This window comes from Macrobrachium rosenbergii, chromosome 34 (genome assembly GCF_040412425.1).
Source record: "Macrobrachium rosenbergii isolate ZJJX-2024 chromosome 34, ASM4041242v1, whole genome shotgun sequence".
Classification (NCBI taxonomy): Eukaryota; Metazoa; Arthropoda; class Malacostraca; order Decapoda; family Palaemonidae; genus Macrobrachium; species Macrobrachium rosenbergii.
In genome coordinates this window covers 9,796,091-9,819,389 of record NC_089774.1, presented here as the reverse complement: position 1 = coordinate 9,819,389, position 23,299 = coordinate 9,796,091, and the positions used below count along the sequence as shown (strand labels likewise).

Below are 23,299 nucleotides of genomic sequence, written 5' to 3'. Positions count from 1 at the left end.
CTGACAGATGAGGCCCACATATGCCTATGTACCTGTGGTATATAGCTTTCTATGGTGGTCACCCATTCAAGGACTGACCAGGCCAAATTTTGTGTACATTCTACGATAGAGTACTCTCCGAAAGATTGCTAAGCTGATACTTGGGTTTCATACGTGAGAACCCATCCACGTTCTGACCAGAATTAGTGTAATCGTGATAAGAACAGCTACTGAGAAAACGTAATCAGCACCTGGGACTCATATGTGGGGACCCAACCACGTTCTGACCAGACTCAGCGTAATTGTGACAAGAAGAGCCATTGTATGCTGTATGCTTTAAAAGCATGGATATGTGGCCTTATGCATAGCCTACATACATATGTGCAAGTATACGCATATATTAATTCTCATACACGTGTCTTTCATTCAACTTAATAACCATTAATTAAATATTCTCTCTCTCTCTCTCTCTCTCTCTCTCTCTCTCTCTCTCTCTCTCTCTCTCTCTCTCTCTCTCTTTTACTTAGAATTATTTTTTTGCTAGTTTACCATTTCCATTTACTTTTCTATAAATAAGACCCTTAATGAGAGAGAGAGAGAGAGAGAGAGAGAGAGAGAGAGAGAGAGAGAGAGAGAGAGAGAGAGAGAGTGTACTGTTGCCCAATACTGGAAAATAAAGATTAAAAATGTTCTATATACATAAAACTAAAATGTTTTGCAGTTCTGAGAGAGAGAGAGAGAGAGAGAGAGAGAGAGAGAGAGAGAGAGAGAGAGAGAGAGAGAGAGAGAGAGAGAGAGAGTCATGTTGTCCAATAATGAGAAATAAAGATTAAAGATTTTCTACACGTATAACTAAAACGTTTTGTAGTTCTGATATATATACATACATATATATATATATATATATATATATATATATATATATATATATATATATATATATATATATATATATATATATATATATATATATATATATATATGTGTGTGTGTGTGTGTGTGTATGTGTATGTATATATGGGGTATACAACATTGTACTAAGATAATAAGCTACTGTATAGGCTATTTACTCTGATAAGTGCAGAAGGCACCTTCAATAATCCCTGATAATAAAATTCTTCAAATCCTAGTCTGGCTTTCCACGGCGTAATTAGGCAATATAGCGGACTGCGACAGATTTCATATCTTGCTCTTTCACCGTCCATAGACCTTAATCGGGTATCTTTGCCCCTAACAATTTCCTGCCCCGTCGAATAGCGGGATTGCATGATATACCCAGTGACGTCACAAGCAATGGACAGATGTAGGTGAGCTGGTCAAAGGAAGGCCGTATTTATCTTCCCAGAAAACTAAAAACTAAAAACTACAGCCGGCGTTGGGGCAAGGGAGGAGGTCCCTACAGGAATGTCCTACAGGAGGACCTACGGGAGGGTAAGGGCAGCAGTCCCCCCAAAGGATAGAGGGACACACCCCAGGAGAAGCAGAGAAGACTCTACTCGTGGAAGACTGCTCTGAAAAATCTCATTTTTTTTCTGGGGCATCTTTCGGACTTGTGCAGGAGGAGGGAGGTGAGGAGCCGCGCCCTGGGGGAGTGGGTGGGGGATGCCGTTTGTGATTGGTGAGGTGGACAAGGGCGGGGCTTCCGGGCGTGGTCCGCCGGTATATAAGGGCCTGCCCGAGCAGACTAGGGCACGGCACACATCAGGCGTTCGTCATGAAGACTCTGGTGAGCTAAGAGATCCAATCTTCTCATACATTCTCATACAGTCTCATACATCCCATTGAATTGATCATACATTCAGTTATACAGTAGTGAGATTGATCGACTCGTGAGTGTGATATTTTAGTGAATTACTTAGCTATTGGTTCCTGTCGTGTACCAAAAACTTTTTATCATACATTCATACAAGTACTGAAATTAATTTGTGAATGTGACACGTATATATGCATATACCTATATATACTATATATATATATATATATATATATATATATATATATATATATATATATATATATATATATATATATATATATATATATATATATACACACACACATACAATACATACAAAACAAGTATTTCCATAAATCCATACAGTTTCCCAATACATTCATACAGTTATTCGTACGGTTGTATCTAACCCATAAATGCGTCATTGTAGTTAATTATACACATATAAGTCTTATCGTACATTTTAAAAAGTTTTCGTACACTATAATCTTATATATTCATAAAGTTATTCGTAAATCTGATTTATACTTTTAAGTGCTATGTCCTAGTGAAATATATAGACATCAAGTACTCTCATACATTCCGTAAATTTTGTTCTACGTATATAAATTTATCATAGTGTTTTATCATACATTCTGCTAGTTTTTCTTACACAAATCAATAGTTACAATTAGCCTTAAATATGGTTTTGCTTTTGAATGCAAAAATTGCGTTTTTATCACGATTTATCACTGACCCCGATAAAACAAGGCGAAATAGGTTTCGAAGTTAGGATAACATTACTCGAAAACATTTGAAAATAGAGAAAAAGAGAGAGACAATATTCTAATTTGACATTTTGACCTCATATTATGAAAATAGAATATTTATTTGTTATATCAAAATGAGTTTGTAAAGCGTTTAAGAATCAAATATTTCGATTTTGGATAACTTTCTGTTTTACCGTTGAAAACACTACCGTGTGGAGCACGCGTCATAATTCCCTGGGATAACTATCTAAATTTTTCAACTGAAATCACTCGTTCTTTCTTAAGAAACGATTCCAGAAATGTTGATTGGAATGCCACTAACTAATTTGAAATGAGTATTTTATTTTAACTTAGCAGGTCAATTCCAGAATAATATTTTATTCAAATGTTCTGTTAATTCCAAACCACAGAATTGACAAATTTCCACCGGATAACTTTTTGTGCTACTGTTGAAATCACCGATTTGTTTTGTTGATAATTTCTCACAGAAATACATCAATAGATTTCATTCAATTCCCTGGGATAACTATTTATATTTTTCAACTGAAGTCACCACGTTCTTCTTACGAGACAATTCCAGAAATGTTGACTGGAATGCCACTAACCAATTTAAAATGAGTATTTTATTTTAACTTTGCAGGTCAATTCCAAAAAATATTTTATTCAAATGTTCTGTTAATTCCAAAGTGTGGTTAACTACGTGACCATTTTTAACCACAGAATTAACAAATTTCCATCGGATAACTTTTTGTATTACCGCTGAAACTACCGATTTATTTTGTTGATAATTTGTTAAAGGAATATGTCAACTGATTTTATTTAATTCCCTTGGATAACTATCTATATTATTTTTTAGCTGAAGTCACTACGTTCTTCTTATGAGACGATTCCAGAAATGTTTATTGGAATATCATTAACCAATTTGAAATGAATATTTTATTTTAACTTTGCAGGTCAGTTCCAAAAAATATTTGATTCAAATGTTCTGTTAATTCCAAAGTTGGTGAACCACAGAATTGACAAATTTCCATTGGATAACTTTTTGTGGTGCCGTTGAAATCACCAATTTGATTTGCTGATAATTTTATTAAGAAATATATCAATAGATTTTATTTAATATTGTTAATTAACCAGAATACCTTATTAAATAATTTAACTAATCCTTTATATATGGTTTGCTAAACTGTATACAGTGGCTATATAACAAGAAATACTTGTTTACTCTCTTGGCTTAATAATTCTCTCTAAAATAATTATATACAAATGCACAGCTATTTCAGACTGCTTCCATTTTATGTGAAAACAATTTTTTTAAAATCTTGGACGGGCTGTCTTACTGATTAGCGTGCAATCTGAATGAGATCCCGACAGAACAACGTTGGTGCTTTTATTTAGCCTTTCATAAGACACCGACTGATGAATCTTTCTTATTACCGCGGATATTGAGCCCTATGCTTTGCCTATTTCTGATTTTTGCATACACGTGCTATCAACGATATACTGTATATTCCACAATCATTTACACAAGTCGCTTAAAATAAATTCTATTTTATTTATCAATCATTCTTTTATCTCTTTATTTGTGCTTTATTACACAATCTTTAACCCTTAGATTTTTCACAGTTCCTACATAGATATGGACATGGATAAAGATATATAGATTGCTTAGCAAGTGAAATCCTATTTATCTTTTTCTGTAGGAATATGTACACTTTATGGCTGATTAGTGAATATCTCGATTTTTCTCAGCTTTTAAACTATGCTACAAGACAAATAAACACCAAAATTTCTCAAACTTAATATTTGTTAACTTATATAAGGTTCTAGTTTGTGTCTCTGCTATATGAAATGTAAGTAATTACTTTAAAAACTACATATTTGTTCGCAAACATACTTATTTATAAAGATGAATATACCTGTATACATACCAATATACGAATATATATATATATATATATATATATATATATATATATATAAATATATAAATATATAAATATATAAATATATATATAATATATATATAAATATATGTGTATATATATATGTGTATATATATACATACATACATATGTATGTATATATATATATATATACATATGTATATATATATACATACTTATTTATAAAGATGAATATACCTGTATACATACCAATATACGAAGATATATATATATATAAATATATAAATATATAAATATATATATATACATACATACATATATATATATATATATATATATATATATATATATATATATATATAGAGAGAGAGAGAGAGAGAGAGAGATGTAAGTCTTAAGTAACAGACATCTTCACTGTGAGTTGGTAATACTTGGTTTAACAAAGCGACACACATTAACCCAGTTAACCCAGTTAAATTAAGCCACCCATGGGAAAAAGAGGTATTATAAGAGAGCGTTTCCACCCGCAGGTGATAGCAGCGTTGGTGGTTGCAGCGGTAAGCACACCGCTACCAGACGACCATGACTGGGAGGATGATTCAGTCCCAGGAAAGGTTCGTGCGGTGTATACTGGGCCCCACCATGGGGCAGTTAGCTATGTCGCCGTCCCAACTGTCCAACACGTTGCTGTGCCCGTTCACCAATACCAAACTTCTTACGTCGTAAGCGGAGGGCCCGTCCCAACGCCGGAAGTCCAGCAAGCGACTGCTGCGTTCATGGCTGCATGGAACGCAGCCGCCGCTAGGGCAACGAAGATCCGATCAACCCTCATCCAGAGTGGAACTCCTGGACACTACGTTGTGCACGTGCCACAGCAGGTTCAGGCTACACAGGAAGTACAGAGAGCAACAGCTGAATTCATGGCTGCCTGGAATGAGGCTGCCAGACGTGCTTCAACAGTCACTCATGCCGTTTACAGTGCGCCTCAACCAGTCCAGCAGACTGCTGAAGTTAAGAGGGCAACAGAGGAATTCATGGCAGCATGGGAAGCTGCTGCTCGCCAGGCTTCCAGCATCAGGCAAGCAGTTTCTTACACTGGAACTCCCCAGCAAGTCGATCACACTGATGAGGTTAAGAGGGCAACAGCTGAATTCATGGCCGAATGGGAAAGGGCCGCTGCTCGTGTGCCCAAGATTGCATCAACCATGTACTCCATTTCTGGAACCGTTGCAGCCCCTACTTCTCACTACACCGCTGGATCTGCTCCCCAATTCACTCCCTCTGTGGAACAAGCCACTGCCGAGTTCATGAAGGCCTGGAATGCCGCTGCCGCAGCTGCCGCAGCTGCCCCCGATGTCAACATCATTATGGGAGCTAGCTCTCGTCCCTCTGCCTCCCACGCTGTGACTTACCATGGTGCTGCCTCTGCTGCTCACCATGCCTCTGGTGCTGTTTCATACTCCAGCGGTGGAGTTCCCCAACCTGTTCAACCCACCCCTGAAGTGCAGGCAGCTACTGCTGCTTTCATGGCAGCATGGAACAGGGCTGCTGCCCAAGCATCCACTATCCAGTCTACCCTCGTCAAGAGCTCAACCCCTGGTCATTACACAGTGACAATCCCCAGACAAGTTGAAGCTACTGAAGAAGTCAAGAGAGCAACTGCTGCTTTCATGGCTGCCTGGAATGAAGCTGCTGGGCGTGCAACAACTGTCGAGCATGCTATCTACAGTGTCCCCCAGCCAGTAAGAGAAACTGAAGAAGTCCGAAGAGCTACTGCTGAGTTCATGGCTTCCTGGGAAGCTGCTGCCCAGCGAGCTTCTGCTATGAGAAAGGCAATCTCTTACTCTGGTGTCCCTCGTCAAGTTGAACACACTGATGCAGTCAAGAAAGCTACTGAAGAATTCATGGAGGCCTGGGAAGAGGCTGCTGCTCGTGTGCCCAAGATCGCATCCACCATTTACTCTATTTCTGGAACAGTACCAGCCCCTGGCTCTTACCACACCACAGGATCTGCTCCCCAGTTCACTCCCTCTGTGGAACAAGCCACTGCCGAGTTCATGAAGGCCTGGAATGCTGCTGCTAAGCTCGCTGCTGACGCTCCTGACGTAAACATCATCATGGGAGCTAGCTCTCGTCCCTCTGCCTCCCACGCTGTGACTTACCATGGTGCTGCCTCTGCTGCTCACCATGCCCATGCTGCTGTTTCATACTCCAGCGGTGGAGTTCCCCAACCTGTTCAACCCACCCCTGAAGTGCAGGCAGCTACAGCTGCTTTCATGGCTGCCTGGAACAGGGCTGCTGCCCAGGCATCCACTATCCAGTCTACCCTCGTCAAGAGCTCAACCCCTGGTCATTACACAGTAACAATCCCCAGACAAGTTGAAGCTACTGAAGAAGTCAAGAGAGCAACTGCTGCTTTCATGGCTGCCTGGAATGAAGCTGCTGGGCGTGCAACTACTGTCGAACATGCTATCTACAGTGTCCCCCAGCCAGTAAGAGAAACTGAAGAAGTCCGAAGAGCTACTGCTGAGTTCATGGCTTCCTGGGAAGCTGCTGCCCAGCGAGCTTCTGCTATGAGAAAGGCAATCTCTTACTCTGGTGTCCCTCAGCAAGTTGAACACACTGATGCAGTCAAGAAAGCTACTGAAGAATTCATGGAGGCCTGGGAAGAGGCTGCTGCTCGTGTGCCCAAGATCGCATCCACCATTTACTCTATTTCTGGAACAGTACCAGCCCCTGGCTCTTACCACACCACAGGATCTGCTCCCCAGTTCACTCCCTCTGTGGAACAAGCCACTGCCGAGTTCATGAAGGCCTGGAATGCTGCTGCTAAGCTCGCTGCTGACGCTCCTGACGTAAACATCATCATGGGAGCTAGCTCTCGTCCTTCTACCTCCCACGCTGTTTCTTACCATGCTGCTGCCCCTGCTGCTGTTTCATACTCTTCAGTTTCCAGCGGTGGAGTTCCCCAACCTGTTCAACCCACCCCTGAAGTGCAGGCAGCTACAGCTGCCTTCATGGCTGCCTGGAACAGGGCTGCTGCCCAAGCATCCACTATTCAGTCTACCCTCGTCAAGAGCTCAGCACATGGTCATTACACAGTGACAATCCCCAGACAAGTTGAAGCTACTGAAGAAGTCAAGAGAGCAACTGCTGCTTTCATGGCTGCCTGGAATGAAGCTGCTGGGCGTGCAACAACTGTCGAACATGCTATCTACAGTGCTCCCCAGCCAGTAAGAGAAACTGAAGAAGTCCGAAGAGCTACTGCTGAGTTCATGGAAGCTTGGGAAGCCGCTGCCCAACAGGCTTCTGCTATGAGAAAGGCAATCTCTTACTCTGGTGTCCCTCGTCAAGTTGAACACACCGATGCAGTCAAGAAAGCCACTGAAGAATTCATGGCTGCCTGGGAAAAAGCTGCTGCTCGTGTACCAAAGATCGAGTCAACCATTTATTCTATTTCTGGAACAGTACCAGCCCCTGGCTCTTACCACACCACAGGATCTGCTCCCCAGTTCACTCCCTCTGTGGAACAAGCCACTGCCGAGTTCATGAAGGCCTGGAATGCTGCTGCTAAGCTCGCTGCTGACGCTCCTGACGTAAACATCATCATGGGAGCTAGCTCTCGTCCTTCTACTTCCCACGCTGTTTCTTACCATGGTGCTGCCCACGCTGCCCACCATGCCCCTGCCGCTGTTTCATACTCTTCTGTTTCCTCTGTTGGAGTTCCCCAACCTGTTCAACCCACCCCTGAAGTGCAGGCAGCTACAGCTGCCTTCATGGCTGCCTGGAACCAGGCTGCTGCCCAGGCATCCTCTATTCAGTCTACTCTCGTCAAGAGCTCAGCACCTGGTCATTACACAGTGACAATCCCCAGACAAGTTGAAGCTACTGAAGAAGTCAAGAGAGCAACTGCTGCTTTCATGGCTGCCTGGAATGAAGCTGCTAGCCGTGCAACAACTGTCGAACATGCTATCTACAGTGCTCCCCAGCCAGTAAGAGAAACTGAAGAAGTCCGAAGAGCTACTGCTGAGTTCATGGCTTCCTGGGAAGCTGCTGCCCAACAGGCTTCTGCTATGAGAAAGGCAATCTCTTACTCTGGTGCCCCTCGTCAAGTTGAACACACCGATGCAGTCAAAAAAGCTACCGAAGAATTCATGGCCGCCTGGGAAAAAGCTGCTGCTCGTGTACCAAAGATCCAGTCAACCATTTACTCTATTTCTGGAACAGTACCAGCCCCTGGCTCTTACCACACCACAGGATCTGCTCCCCAGTTCACTCCCTCTGTGGAACAAGCCACTGCCGAGTTCATGAAGGCCTGGAATGCTGCTGCTGCAGCTGCCGCAGCTGCCCCTGACAGGGATATTATCATGGGCGGTTCACACTCTGTAACCCACCACGGAGCATCCGCAGCTACCTATTCTACTGGCTCAGCTCAGGCCTACACTTCATCAGTACATGTTGGAGCTCCCCAGCCAGTTCAGCCAACACCAGAAGTACAAAGTGCCACAGCTGCCTTCATGGCTGCTTGGAATGCAGCAGCTGAGAGGGCTAACATCATGCAGGCAAAATTGTACAAATCTGGCACAGGACACCAGGCTCAGGTTCCCCAGCAGGCCGCAGACACAGATGCCGTTAGGAAAGCAACCCAGGAGTTCATGGCAGCATGGAACGCAGCTGCTCGTCGTGGATCGGTGGTGGAACAGGCCGTTTATTCTCTTCCCCAGCAGGTTCAAGAAACTGCCGAAGTGAAACAAGCAACAGCTGAATTCATGGCAGCATGGCACGCCGCAGCTCAGCGGGCCTCTGCTATCAGCCACGTGCTTCCCTCCGCCGGTGCCTACACTGCCCATCAACCAGTAACTGCTACTGCAGATGTGCAGAAGGCCACTGCTGATTTCATGGCTGCCTGGAACGAGGCAGCAGCTAGAGTTCCAAAGATCGAATCCACCATGTACTCCCTCTCTGGGTCTGCCGCTGCCGGCGGTGCCTTGGCCGGCGCAGCTCCAGTGCCAGTTGCCGACACCCCCGAGGTCGCCGCAGCCAAGGAGGCTTTCATGGCCAAGTTCCGTGAAGCCGAGGCAGCTGCCCTCCGCACCTCCGTCAGGAGAGGAGTCCTACCAGCACCCGCTGTGCTAGCTGCACCTGTACACACAGTAGTCTACAGTACTGGTGCACAGGGCTACTCCTTCAACGGCCGCCTCTTCACTCCCGTAGCTGGTCTTCCGCAGTACGTTAAACCTTGCACATGTTAGTCAATGTTTCTACAAGAGGTTAATAAATTTTGGTGAATGTGTTTATGTTTTAGGATATGAAATTTTTATGTAAATACGATAAATAAAGAGCAAGAACTGAATATTTGAGAAGCGTTTGTTTTATTGCCATAATTTCATACAGCAATGATCTGAACATCTGTATACGACTTTAAACTGCAGTGAACAATATCACTTTATTCTTGACTACTTGTAAAATACTCTTGCAAACAGCCTCTGGGAAGGTAATAGCATTAATGGTCTTTCAAGTTTATAGAATCTAAATAAATAATTGAAGTTATCTTAAAAATTTGACCTCTCTTCTTCAATGGATTCAAATAAGTTTCGAGAAGTCAGCACAAATAAGGTTGATATCAGGTGGTTCATAATTATGCATGGACACAACTGAGATATGATTTACATGCTTGGTAAGTAAGAGACCAGCCTTCTACCTCTGAAAATACTGAAAGACTTGTGTAACATTTGTTACTGAGTATTTTAAACGTTTTCGATCATTACAAATTCCTCGTACTTTACTTAACAGTTCATAGTAATGGTAAAAAATTCTTTGATCTTAAGAATGGAAGTATTGAATAGCTGTCAAAAGCCACTAGCTGAGTTGAAGATTGAATGTGCGTGTGTGTGCATACACCAAGGAACAGCCCCATTTATGGGATCACTTGGTCTTTATCTCACTTATCCTAACAGTACTCTTACATATCCCAGTACAGTTTGAACTTGCTACAATGGCTTCGTAGGCCTTATTGTGACCTGTTACAGGTCAAATCAGCCTCTAAAAGCCTGTTACAAGTGCTGAAGCATTAATTTTTGAGATAAATTTGAAGACCTATGCCCTGACGTCCTCAATTGGCTATGGGACCTGACGCCTACAGCGCCCGAGAGCTTCTGAGAGCTTCTATCAATACATGACCAGGATTCCTGTCTTCCCTGAGTAGAAGACGAACACTGACAACAAACGCCTTAGTTTACGTAGGCTTTCGGTAATCAGTAACAAGGTAAATTTATTGGTTATCATAGGGCAGCCTCAAAAAGGATAAAATCCAGGTAATGCTAAAAGACGTTATACGGGTATGTAGGTCAGCTTCTGCGGCCTCGCAAGGGTCTCCTGGGACTGGGTGACAACGAAAATTGCCCTAATTAAGTGTCCTTGTTTTGCCCAGTGTTTTAGGTGTGCTCCAGTCAATGGCCGTGGGTTCAAGTAAGTCTGTTTGCATGGGATTATTTGATTTGGTGGTTGGCTTAGATTAGGTAGGCCTTACGCCATAATGGAACCTTCCCAAAATGATTTTTTCCCCAGAACACTGATACATAACCACGTACAAAGTAAATAAATAATTTGATTGTTTGATAAATTGATAAACTGGTATGCATGTGTGTGTATTCAATAAATAAATAAGTAAATAAGTACACAAGTACACGAATAAATGGATGAATACATAAATAAAATTAATACATTAAAATACATTCGAAAGTAAAAATTCTGAGGAGGGCAAAAAGTAGTTCTCGTCAAAGATTTGGACAAACGTGCAAGGACAAGAAGGAAAAAAAATGGATAAAACGAAAAAAATTTCACCCACCTTGCATTGTAAAGACCTTCAACACTTTCCCTTCTGAATGTATCTAATTTATCGACACATTAACAAGAAAACAATTGATATTTTCAAACATTTGTTTTATACAATTTTAAAAGATGTTTGAGCAATAATTCCTTGACAGTGAACAAGCCAGTTTTATGTTACTCCTCAAAATAATTAGATTAACGAATGCTTATTTTCAATTGCTTTTACATAAAAATCAATGATTATTATGCATTTCATCTAAAAAAAAAAAAAACTCATTAAAGATATCCCTGATCGCGCCCCCCCCCACAAAAAATAAAAAACAAAAAACCATACCTGTTTTAACAATCAGGATTCCCTGATTTCGAGTCTCCCAGAGCTGTCGAAGGACTTCAGGGGATCCTTCTAGGATTCCATGCGTTTCTCTCTACTGCAGGAAGTCTCAAGTAGGTCTGGCTTTGTTGAAACTGAGAAACAATACTTGAGTGATCTCGTTGGAAGATTGAGAAGCAATACCAATTCTTGCCTGTATGGGGAGGGTCACAAGTTAGTAGAGTTTCATTAATAATAAGAATAATATTGACAGCAGTAACCAGAAAGTTAATAATAATAATAATAATAATAATAATAATAATAATAATAATAATAATAATAATAATAATAATAATAATAATAATAATAATAATACTTAAAGCTAAACAGTAATTTCTTGAAAAATGTTAAAAATATCAAACTTCATAATAAAAAGAAATCAATACATGAAACATATATAAATTTTCATCAACGTAAAACAAATAGTTATGAAAAAATAAACAAAATATTACAAATAAATGAAAAAAAGCTTGGCAATTCAACAAAATACCACAAAAGGCAAATTAAAATTATACTCGCGATGTATTGAACCGAAAGAGCAAATTCCCTCAATGAAAAAAAACAAAAAACAATAAAAAACAAAAAGCACAAACACGACCGTTTCATGCACATTAACAAATGCAAATCCAGCTAACAAAAGCGAAAGTTCTAAAAAACAAAAACAAGTCCTTGTTCCGGCATAAAAAACAGTGGCTCGCTAACTGTTGGACTAAATAGTTTTACTGGTCTCGCTCTCTTACGAACTTTGATAATTCATTAGTCACAAAAAAATTAATAAAAAGATGTGATATTCCACTTTTTAAAACTTCATTCGACACGAAAAGGACCATTTCGAATGATAATAATAATAATAATAATAATAATAATAATAATAATAATAATAATAATAGTACTGCACTGTGGATGAGTGGTACAGGTCAAGACTAGCGTTTACTAGGGCCAAAGTTCGTTCCCGGACTAGTGCTACGCGTACCCATAGCTGTCAATAATAATATTAGAAACTCGTGGTCCTGTGGTTATGACTGTTTCCTCATGGCATCGATTCCTGAGTGGGCCACAATGCCTAAGCCAAATCAACTTAAAATCCACGGTACCCAAGTTGACCTAAGCAGTGAATTACGCACGTGGTAGTTAGACAACTACGGTGGACTGTAGCCAAGGTGGGAAAAAACTATTGGCTGGCCAGACTAAGATTCCACAGCCAATGGAAGAGGGAGAGAAACAAACACTGAATAACGACGTTAGAAATGAAAGGTGGTTGCCTATAGGGTGTTCACCTGCTGGCTTAGTGCTTGGGATGAGGTTGCTAGCCCTACGCCCTTCTCCACCATAAATCCGACCAATTGCAGTCGACTGTCTACCAGGTACTATCTCATCTGCATAACCCAGAAGTCGAGGCTTACATATATATATATATATATATATATATATATATATATATATATATATATATATATATACATATACTCTAGGCATCTACCTCTCATTTCTAACGTTTGTATTTAGTGTTTGTTTTTCTCCCTCTTCCATTGGCTGTGGAGTCTTTGTCTGGCCAGCCAATAGTTTTTTCCCACCTTGGCTACAGTCCACCGTAGTTGTCTAACTACCACGTACATAGTTCTCTGCTTAGGTCAACTTAGGTGCAGTGGATTTTAAGTTAGTCTGGCTTAGGCATTGTGGCCCACTCGGGAATCGATCCCATGAGGAAACTGTCATAACCACTTTGACCTGTATCACTCATCCACAGAGTCGTTATTACGGTGATGACGATAATGATGATGATGATGATTATTATTTTAATAACAATAATTACTACTTAAAGTAAAAAAAATGGCTCCAGTCTAGAACACCCTGTTAAAAATTCTTACCTTAATTCAAACTAAACTTAATACTGCATTTTACCTAATAAAACTATTATTATTATTATTATTATTATTATTATTATTATTATTATTATTATTATTTGGAGCCTCGATGGCTCGGTCGGTAGAGCAGCAGCCTTGGACTTATAGAAGTCTGTGGCGCGGGTTCAAATCCGCAGCCGACATCTTCTAAAAACATAACAGACACCTCACACGTCTCGAACTGTCGACCTACCTGCTCAATTCTCCTCGCTGCTGGGAGAAAGGGAGCTGGGGATTCGGTACGATACATGTACGCATGCGCTACCGGGGTCTAAGCGATGTCAGGCAGGGCAGCCGATCAAGGCTACGGCCTACCCCAATGCCAAATCAAAGTCTTTCAAAAGAAGGCATTGTGCTTACCCCATATAAAAATGGGAAAAAGCACGTTAAAAGAAGAAGAAGAAGAAGATATAGAGAGATATTATTATTATTATTATTTTTATTAGTCCAAACAAAAATGGCCCCAGTCTCGAATGCCCCGTGAAAACTCCTTACATTACTTCGAACCAAACTTAATAGTACATTTTGTCCAACAAAACCATTATCATCATCATTATTTGAAGGTAACAGACCATCTCTCAAGTCTGTCTTGTTAAAGAGAGTGGGAGCGTCAGTGGAATTGATTTTATATATGGTCTTTTCAATTCTTCTTTTATTTTATTCTCATCAGGGCTGATATTTGCTAACCAATTCCTTATCCAGATACCATGAACATCGGCCAGTTGTTAGTAAATATCAGCCCTGATGAGAAGAAAATAATAATTGAGAAGACCAATTATAAAATCATTCCACTGATGCTGCCATTCCCTTTAACAAGACGTATTATTATTATTATTATTATTATTATTATTACTGAATTATAAGTTAAAGTTAAGTATATCTTAGTTTAACCAGACCACTGAGCTGATTATCAGCTCTCCTAGGGCTGGCCCGAAGGATTAGATTCATTTTACGTGGCTAAGAACCAACTGGTTACCTAGCAACGGGACCTGCAGCTTATTGTGGGATCCGAACCACATTATGACTAGAAATGAATTTCTATCACCAGAAATAAATTCCTCTAATTCTTCATTTGAATTATAAGTCCAAGCAAAAATGGCTCCAATCTGAAACACCGTGAAAACTCTTTACCTCGAACCAAACTTCACAGTATATTTTGCCCGACAAAACCATTATTATTATAAATATTATTATTATTATTATTGAAAGTCCAAACAAAAATGGCCCCACTCTGAAACACCCCGTGAAAACTCCCCACCTCAATCCGAAACCAAACTTAACAGTACATTTTGCCGGACAGAACCAAACCTCCCATTATTTTCAGGCCTGAAAAACGATAATGCAGGAGCCCTAGCTCTAAAAAAAATGGAGAATCCTAGGATCCTTCGTCGAATAAACGTCATGAATGCACAAAGGTCAGTTGTCCCCCGAAGGATACCGCCTAAGAAACACTGCTAGAATGAAGGCTATCTCTCCCACGCCTAGAAACAACGCCGGAATATTTGTGTGTTGTTTCTCATACGTCATGATGGAGAGAGGGATAAATATGTTGAATTTTTTAGCAGCTAGATTGATGTGTAGACATTATTATTATTATTATTAATTATTATTATTATTATTATAACCTGTTTGTCAGCTAACCAAGCTATAACAGACAGAATACCCATTATTATTGTTATTATTATTGTTATTATTATTATTATTATTATTATTATTATTATTATTATAACTTCTGTTTGTCACCTAACCAAGCACTAACAGACAGAATACCCATATGTTTGGCATTGACAAAGAACAAAATGATCCAAAAAAGGTGATAAAAACAGCAAATAAATAACAACAAACAAATAAATAATTAAAAATAAAAAAAACAAATGATGAACAGCATAAATTAATATTTTTATTAATAAATAGGAATAAGAAATAAATTTTTATTATTGCTTCTGTATTTCCATTTCCTCCTCAGATTCATAGACGAGAGAGAGAGAGAGAGAGAGAGAGAGAGAGAGAGAGAGAGAGAGAGAGAGGTTCTCAATTTGTAATTTAACTGATTAATATAAACAGCACATGTAAAACATTGTTTACAATTGAAGCACTATCAAGCCTGTTCATTATCAAAGTGATTGAGCAGCATAAAAAGAGAGAGAGAGAGAGAGAGAGAGAGAGAGAGAGAGAGAGAGAGAGAGAGAGAGAGAGAGAGACTCTTGACTTTACGAAATAACAGTATTTCCCCAATTAAACCTACTTTAGGCAAAAATGAACTTGTTACTGGGCCCACCCTGCTTTTGATTCGCAATGCTTGGCTGATCTGGGGATCAAAACAGGAAACGGTTTAGGATTTTTGTCCACAAGGAAGAAATTTCCCGTAAAAGGGGGGTTAGTTTCTGGTAGGATTTGCTACATACACACGCACACATACTCACATACACACACATACATGCACACACACAATAGCTTATAGCCCATTCCCCATCTCTGCAATTCTGTATTATTATTATTATTATTATTATTATTTATTCAGAAGATGAACCTTATTAACATGTAACAAGCCCACTAAAGGGGCCACTGACTTAAAATTCAAGCTTCCCAAGATCGTGGTGCTCACTAAGAAGTAAGAGAAGGAAAGGAAAATAGAAATAAGATATCTCACTTATTAAAAAGAAAAATTAAATGATTAAATCAATAAACAGACAAATATAAAAATTACAAAACAGATAAAAATTCATTAAAGTGAAGTTGCTAGCCCAACGTCCTTCTCCAGAGCCCTACAGTTGCTAGTAACCAATTACAACTGGTTAATAGAGGCAGAAGCGATCCACGGCTCTAGCAATTAAGGGCTGAGGGCTGGGGCATTCAAGTACGATGCCCACTTTCCCTGAATGTACCGTCCTAGGATTGTGGTATGATGAGGAGCAAGTCTTTGTGAAATAGCGTCGTTTAGTAAAAGTTAAGTTGTGTTTTATATAGAATTTGTCAATTAGGTTATTTATACTTTTGTTATTATTTGGCAAGCTTTTATAAAAGTGACAGGGAACATACAGCAATATATGTGTTTCACTGTAAATATTTACAGGAACAGCCACACACAAACACACAAACAAACACAAAGAAACACACACATACACACACATTTATATATATATATATATAGATGTATATTAAAATAATTAATTTTGCATTATTATATCTACCTTCAAATTTCATCTTCTGTAATTCTTACCCTTAAAAAAAGATTGTTTTTTTTTTTTTAATTGCAATAGACCACGGATGCTCTCACCCCTTCGTCCTCATCCCCGACAAAGAAATCCTTTCAGTTGTCAACAACGAGCAGCCACGTTCACCTTCGCAAACAAATCTCGAACAGTATTCCGCTATCAACTAACTCCAATCCACCTTTTTCTGGACACGGGCTTAAAAACGCTACTCGCCTTGTCATACACGCTTGCCCACCCCCCCGCCCTCCGCCCACCTGGACATAATTGAGCTCTGTCTCGGCGTCTGGGGCCCGCTTCAGGATATCAGTGTTCTCCCCCGGGCTCCCAAAAATCGTATATAAGGGCCCGGAGGAGGCTTCGTCGTAAACCACAGCTGCAGTAGACGTTCGCCATGAAGATTCTGGTGAGTACTATAGAGTCTTGTCTTTGTAAACAGTCCTTCTATGTGGGATACTGAATGGCTTCCAAAGTGATGTTATCTTCCGCTACTGTGGTGAACATTTTGGTCGTATATTTCTTGTATGTGTCATTCATGGTTCTCTTTAATATAGTCAACATTTTGATAATGTTTTTCGTGTCAAGTATGTCTTTTTGTAGCTTTTCTGTCGTGGTAAATGTTTTAGCTGAAAGACACTTTCGTATAGGCTTTGGTCTGGTGCACATTATTCTCTGGTATAAACACGGTTATAAACCTCTATTAGTTTTGTGTTCGGTGGCAGCTATACCAAAACTTAGAGGAACTTTAGTATTTTATTAACTGGCTAGCAGTTATTTAATATTCACTGACTGGTTAGCAGCTATTTATATTCACTGACTGGTTAACAGTTCTTTATATTCACCGACTGGTTAGCAGCTATTTATATTCACTGACTGCTTAGCAGTTATTTATATTCACTGACTGGTTAGCAGCTATTTATATACACTGACTGGTTAGCAGTTTTTTTTATATTCACTGACTGGTTAGCAGTTTTATATATCCACTGACTGGTTAGCAGTTATTCATATTCCTAACTGGTTAGCAGCTGTTTATATTCACTGACTGGTTAGCAGTTCTTTATATTCACCGACTGGTTAACAGCTATTTATATTCACTGACTGGTTAGCAGTTATTTACATTCACTGACTGGTTAGCAGCTATTTATATTCACTGACTGGTTAGCTGTTATTTATACTCACTGACTGGTTAGCAGCTATTTATATTCACTGACTGCTTAGCAGTTATTTATAGTAACTGGCTGGTTAGCAACTATTTATATTCACTGGCTGGTTAGCAGTTCTCCATATTCACTGACTGGTTAGCAGCTATTTATATACACTGACTGGCTAGCAGTTCTTTATATTCACTGACTGGTTAGCAGTTCTTTATATTCACTGACTGGTTAGCAGTTATTTATAGTAACTGACTGGTTAGCAGCTATTTCTAAGTACATTGCTGAGCATAGTTTAAAATGATCCTTCATAACGATCAAGCATCGTACTTTGGGTAAAACTGGTTGCATAAGAAATTGTTTCAAAGCTGTTTACAGTTATGTTGATTGATTGATTATTATTATTATTATTATTATTATTACTATTATTATTATTATTATTATTATGAACATTTTGGCTTCTGATGACAGAATGAATAATAATAATAATAATTATAATAACAGTAAAAACTCAGTATATTCAAGCTTGGTCATCTACAGGCAAGGCTGTTCAAGATGGCCGCTTTCAGCTCAACCTGTCTTTATATTTTTAGCAAACGCCAACACATTCCAGCGCCTTTGTTTTACAAACAGCTTTAATTTCATTCCATAAGTATATATGTGCATGTGTTGCTTCGGGCTTGGGTTGGGTTTATTTGCAAATGGAGAGACCATTGGGAAGTTCAACCTTATGCTGTAATCTATGAAAATATTGATTTTCCTGTGTAAATTCCATTTCCTTGATAGCATTACCTCTCTCTCCAGGTGATAGCAGTGTTGGTGGTGGCAGCGGCTGGATGGCCGATCCCAGACCACTCCAACGGGAAACCCTGGGGAGACTGGGATAACGGAGAGGCAGATTCAGCTGGGCACCATCAGCATTCAGGTCATTACGTCCACCAAGCAGCTACTGTGTCAGTACAACCAACACCTGAAGTGCAGCAGGCAACCGCGGCGTTCATGTCAGCTTGGAACGAGGCAGCTGCCCGAGCCACAAAAATTCAGTCGACGCTCGTTAAGAGCGGCTCCCCCGGAGGCCATTATGTTGTAGAGGTACCCAGGCAGGTAGAGGCCACTAATGAAGTGCAGAGAGCAACCTCCGAATTCATGGCAGCTTGGAACCAGGCAGCCAGAAGGGCTTATACCGTCGAGCACGCAGTGAACGCTGCACCTCAGCCGGTGCAAGAGACAGCAGACGTTAAACGAGCAACAGCCGAGTTTATGTCAGCATGGGAGGCTGCTGCCCGCCAAGCTTCTGCCATCAAGCAAGCTGTGTCTTACACAGGCACTCACCAACAGGTTGATCATACTGATGAAGTGAAGAAAGCTACTGCAGACTTCATGGCTGCGTGGAATGAGGCTGCTTCTCGTGTGCCCCACATCAAATCTACAATGTATACCATTTCTGGCACTGTGGCCTCACCTGCTCCTCTTCACACCACAGAATCTGGCCCACAGTTCACTCCTTCTGTTGAACAAGCAACAGCAGAATTCATGAAAGCGTGGCATGCAGCAGCAGCGGCTGCAAAAGCGGCACAGGATACTGATGTCATCGCAAGATCTGGCTTGCATTCTTCTCGGTACACTAGCGAAGGACTAGCAGCTTCTGGTCATTCTTCAGCTTCAGCCTCATCTTTACAATATCAGGCTGGTGTTCCACAGCCAGTCAGGCCAACCCCAGAAGTAGAGAGCGCTACTGCGGCTTTCATGGCTGCCTGGAATGAGGCTGCTGCTCGTGCAAGAGTCATTGAATCGACCCTCGTCAAAAGTTCATGGGGTGGCCAATACACAGTCGAAGTTCCAAGGCAGGTGCAGGAGACTGAAGAGGTAAAGAGAGCTACTGCTCAATTCATGGCAGCCTGGAATGAAGCTGCATCACGCTCGTCAACCGTCAAGCAAGCTTTGCACGGTCGCAAGGAGTCATTAGGAGATACCTACGATGTTGAGAGAGAAACTTCCGAGTTTGTGTCTGCTTGGGGGGCCGCTGCTGAACGTGCTTCTGACATCAGGAGAGAAATAAGTTACACTAAGGCTCCTGAACCAGTTGATCACACTGATGCTGTAAAGAAAGCTACCGCAGAGTTCATGGCTGCCTGGAAAGAAGCAGCTGATCGTGTTCCAAGGATCAAGTCAACCATGTACTCCATTTCTGGAGCTGTAGCTGCCCCTGACTCCCACCATGTTAGAGAGTCTGCTACAGTCTTCAGTCCCTCTGTCGAACAAGCCACTGCTGAATTCATGAAGGCCTGGCATGCAGCAGCAAAGGCAGCAGCGGATGCCCCAGACACTGACGTCACTTCCGATTATAGTTATTCCGATAAATCTTCCTCTTACAGAGCTTCTGAAGTCTCAGCTCATCACACTGGTATTCCACAGCCAGTCAGGCCAACCCCAGAAGTAGAGAGCGCCACTGCTGCTTTCATGGCTGCCTGGAATGAGGCTGCTGCTCGTGCAAAAGTCATTGAATCGACCCTCGTCAGAAGTTCATGGGGTGGCCAATACACAGTCGAGGTTCCAAGGCAGGTGCAGGAGACTGAAGAAGTAAAAAGAGCTACTGCTCAATTCATGGCAGCCTGGAATGAAGCTGCATCACGCTCATCAACCGTCAAGCAAGCTTTGCACGGTCGCAAGGAGTCATTAGGAGGTACCTACGATGTTGAGAGAGAAACTTCCGAGTTTGTGTCTGCTTGGGGGGCTGCTGCTGAACGTGCTTCTGACATCAGGAGAGAAATAAGTTACACTCAGGCTCCTGAACCAGTTGATCACACTGATGCTGTAAAGAAAGCTACTGCTGAGTTCATGGCTGCCTGGAAAGAAGCAGCTGATCGTGTTCCAAGGATCAAGTCAACCATGTACTCCATTTCTGGAGCTGTAGCTGCCCCTGATTCCCACCATGTTAGAGAGTCTGCTACAGTCTTCAGTCCCTCTGTCGAACAAGCCACCGCTGAATTCATGAAGGCCTGGCATGCAGCAGCAAAGGCAGCAGCGGATGCCCCAGACACTGACGTCACTTCTGATTATAGTTATTCCGATAAATCTTCCTCTTACAGAGCTTCTGAAGACTCAGCTCTTGAAGATGGTGTTCCTAAGCCAGTCAGGCCAACCCCAGAAGTAGAGAGAGCCACTGCTATATTTATGGCTGCCTGGAACAAGGCTGCTGATAGAGCTGCTGTTATCGAGTCAACACTTGCAAGGAAATCATCAGCTGACCGTGAAGAAGTCGAATTTGCAAAGGAAGATGCAGAAGCTGAAGAGGTAAAGAAAGCAACTGATGAATTCGCTGAGGCCTGGAATGAAGCTTCCCAACATGAATCTACTATCAAACAGGCTTTGCACAGCGCTCCTGAGCCAGTAAAGGAAACGGAAGATGTAGAAAGAGCCACTTCTGAATTCATGTCTGCTTGGAAAACTGCAGCCCAGCAAGCTTCTGGCATTGGAAGATTCGTAAGTCCCAGCGGCGCTCCACAACCTGTTGAACACACTGCTGAAGTGAAACTGGCTACTCAGCAGTTTTTGTCTGCCTGGAAAGAAGCTGCTAAACGTGTGCCCAAAATTGAGTCATCCATTTACAGAATCTCCGGCACAAAGGCTTCACCTGCTACTCACCACGCAGCAGCTGTTTCCGTTCCTCAGTTCACTCCCTCGGTAGCAGAAGCAACTGCTGAATTCACGAAGGCATGGAATGCTGCGGCTGCTAGAACCTCTCATAGAAGCAAAGAAATAAGTTCCAAACCATTCGGTCAGGATACATCGTCCGCATATCAGTCATCCTCAAAAGTTACTGCAGCTCTTGAGACTGTACAACCCACACCTGAGGTGCAGAGCGCCACAGCATCATTCATGGCCGCGTGGAACGCAGCAGCTGAGAGAGCAAACAAAATCCAGTCTCTACTGGTCAAATCATCACACCTTGGACAGAAAGTGGAAATTCCTCAACAAGCCCAGGACACAGACGCTGTGAAGACAGCCACCGAAGAATTCATGGCTTCCTGGAACGCAGCAGCGCAAAGTGGAGCCGCTGTTGAACAGGCTTTTTCCACTCTACCTCAGCAAACCCAGCAAACTGCTGAAGTTCAGAAGGCAACAGCTGAGTTTATGGCTGCATGGCATGCTGCTGCAGAACAGGCCTCAGCAATCAAGCAGTCGATCCCTGCTTCTTCCGGCACCTTCACAGCTCAGAAAGAAGTTGCCACTGCCCAAGATGTAGAGAAGGCCACAGCTAATTTTATGACTGCCTGGAACCAGGCAGCAGCCAAAGTGCCGAAGATAGAGACGACTATGTACACCCTCTCTGGATCCGACTGTAGGTGTGAGGGAGCTCCTGCCGCGGTCGTTGACACGCCCGAGGTCCTCGCAGCCAGAGAGGCCTTCATGGTCAAGTTCCGTGAAGCTCAAAACGCTGCTTCTCGCACCCCTGTAAGCCAGGGGGTGCTCCCTCTCCCTCAAGGAACAGCTGCTGCACCATCTGTGCATGCCGTTGTGTTCAACCCCGGTGCACCTGCGCAGGTGTACACTTTTGACGGCCGGATCTTCTCACCTGTTGCTGGACAGCCAAAGGATGTCAAGGAGGTGAGGAACTGAGCTGGGTCAACCTGAAGCTTTCCGAAGGTGTATCGAATCTATGTAATGAATTTAAGTACTGCAGAGATTTTAATATATACTGTAGAATTATAAAAGCCAAATGTCAGGATGAAAAATAAAAAAAAAATGGAACTTCTACTGGGACTTTCAAATTCCTAATACTTTTTATATACTAATCTTAATTATACTTCTAAATTAGGAAAATGAATGTTTGGAAATATTTAAGCATTTCTGAAGAGGAGAGGAAGGATTACAATTCTCCCAACTGAACTTTTAACAAAAATCCTAATAATTTAGCATGAAGAAAGAGTCCTTATTAATGAATTAATCTGAGCTTTTATTCGGAAAATTTTACATTACCTGATTACTTATAGCATATAAAATGTGAACAGAAGGTAATTTTTAATGGGAAAGTGAGAAATGTGCTTTGCCCATTACTTATTCTTATGTAAAAGAGGTTGATATTATCCAATAGCACTTTTAGAGAGAGAGAGAGAGAGAGAGAGAGAGAGAGAAATGCCATTGCACTGAGTTTTGTTATGTGTATAAGTGTTCTAGCATGGACCTCTGGATTCTGAACAAGCAACATGGAGAGAGAGAGAGAGAGAGAGAGAGAGAGAGAGAGAGAGAGAGAGAACAAAATGGATCGAGTTTAATGTCTTGCAAACTGAACACTTATGCCATACATGTATATCAAGATTTAAGATATATATGAAAGCGTAGTTTTACCAAAAAGTGAAAGCTGAAACCATCTATTGACCAGAAATAAAAACGAATATTTAATGGTGTCCGTATATGGCGCCTAAAGTGAACGCCTATGCCATCTAGCGGCGACAGTATGAAC

General features: G+C 41.3%; 3 protein-coding genes across 3 annotated transcripts in view; 2 read left to right on the top strand and 1 right to left on the bottom strand.

Moving 5' to 3' along the window:
- Positions 1-23,299, bottom strand: part of LOC136856176 (ankyrin repeat domain-containing protein 13D) — a 103,815-nt gene that overhangs the window by 69,012 nt on the left and 11,504 nt on the right. The window contains exon 4 of the mRNA XM_067133846.1: positions 11,533-11,722. The gene's annotated coding sequence lies outside the window, so the exon portion shown is untranslated. The remainder of the gene's footprint in view (positions 1-11,532; positions 11,723-23,299) is intronic.
- LOC136856175 (mucin-3B-like) lies at positions 1,650-9,720 on the top strand. The gene is made up of 2 exons (XM_067133844.1): positions 1,650-1,705; positions 4,898-9,720. Exons 1-2 carry the CDS (start codon positions 1,694-1,696, stop codon positions 9,617-9,619), a joined length of 4,734 nt encoding a protein of 1,577 aa, XP_066989945.1. The 5' UTR covers positions 1,650-1,693; the 3' UTR covers positions 9,620-9,720.
- On the top strand, positions 17,050-22,593 carry LOC136856174 (uncharacterized). Its single transcript, XM_067133842.1, has 2 exons — positions 17,050-17,090; positions 18,640-22,593. Exons 1-2 carry the CDS (start codon positions 17,079-17,081, stop codon positions 22,453-22,455), a joined length of 3,828 nt encoding a protein of 1,275 aa, XP_066989943.1. The 5' UTR covers positions 17,050-17,078; the 3' UTR covers positions 22,456-22,593.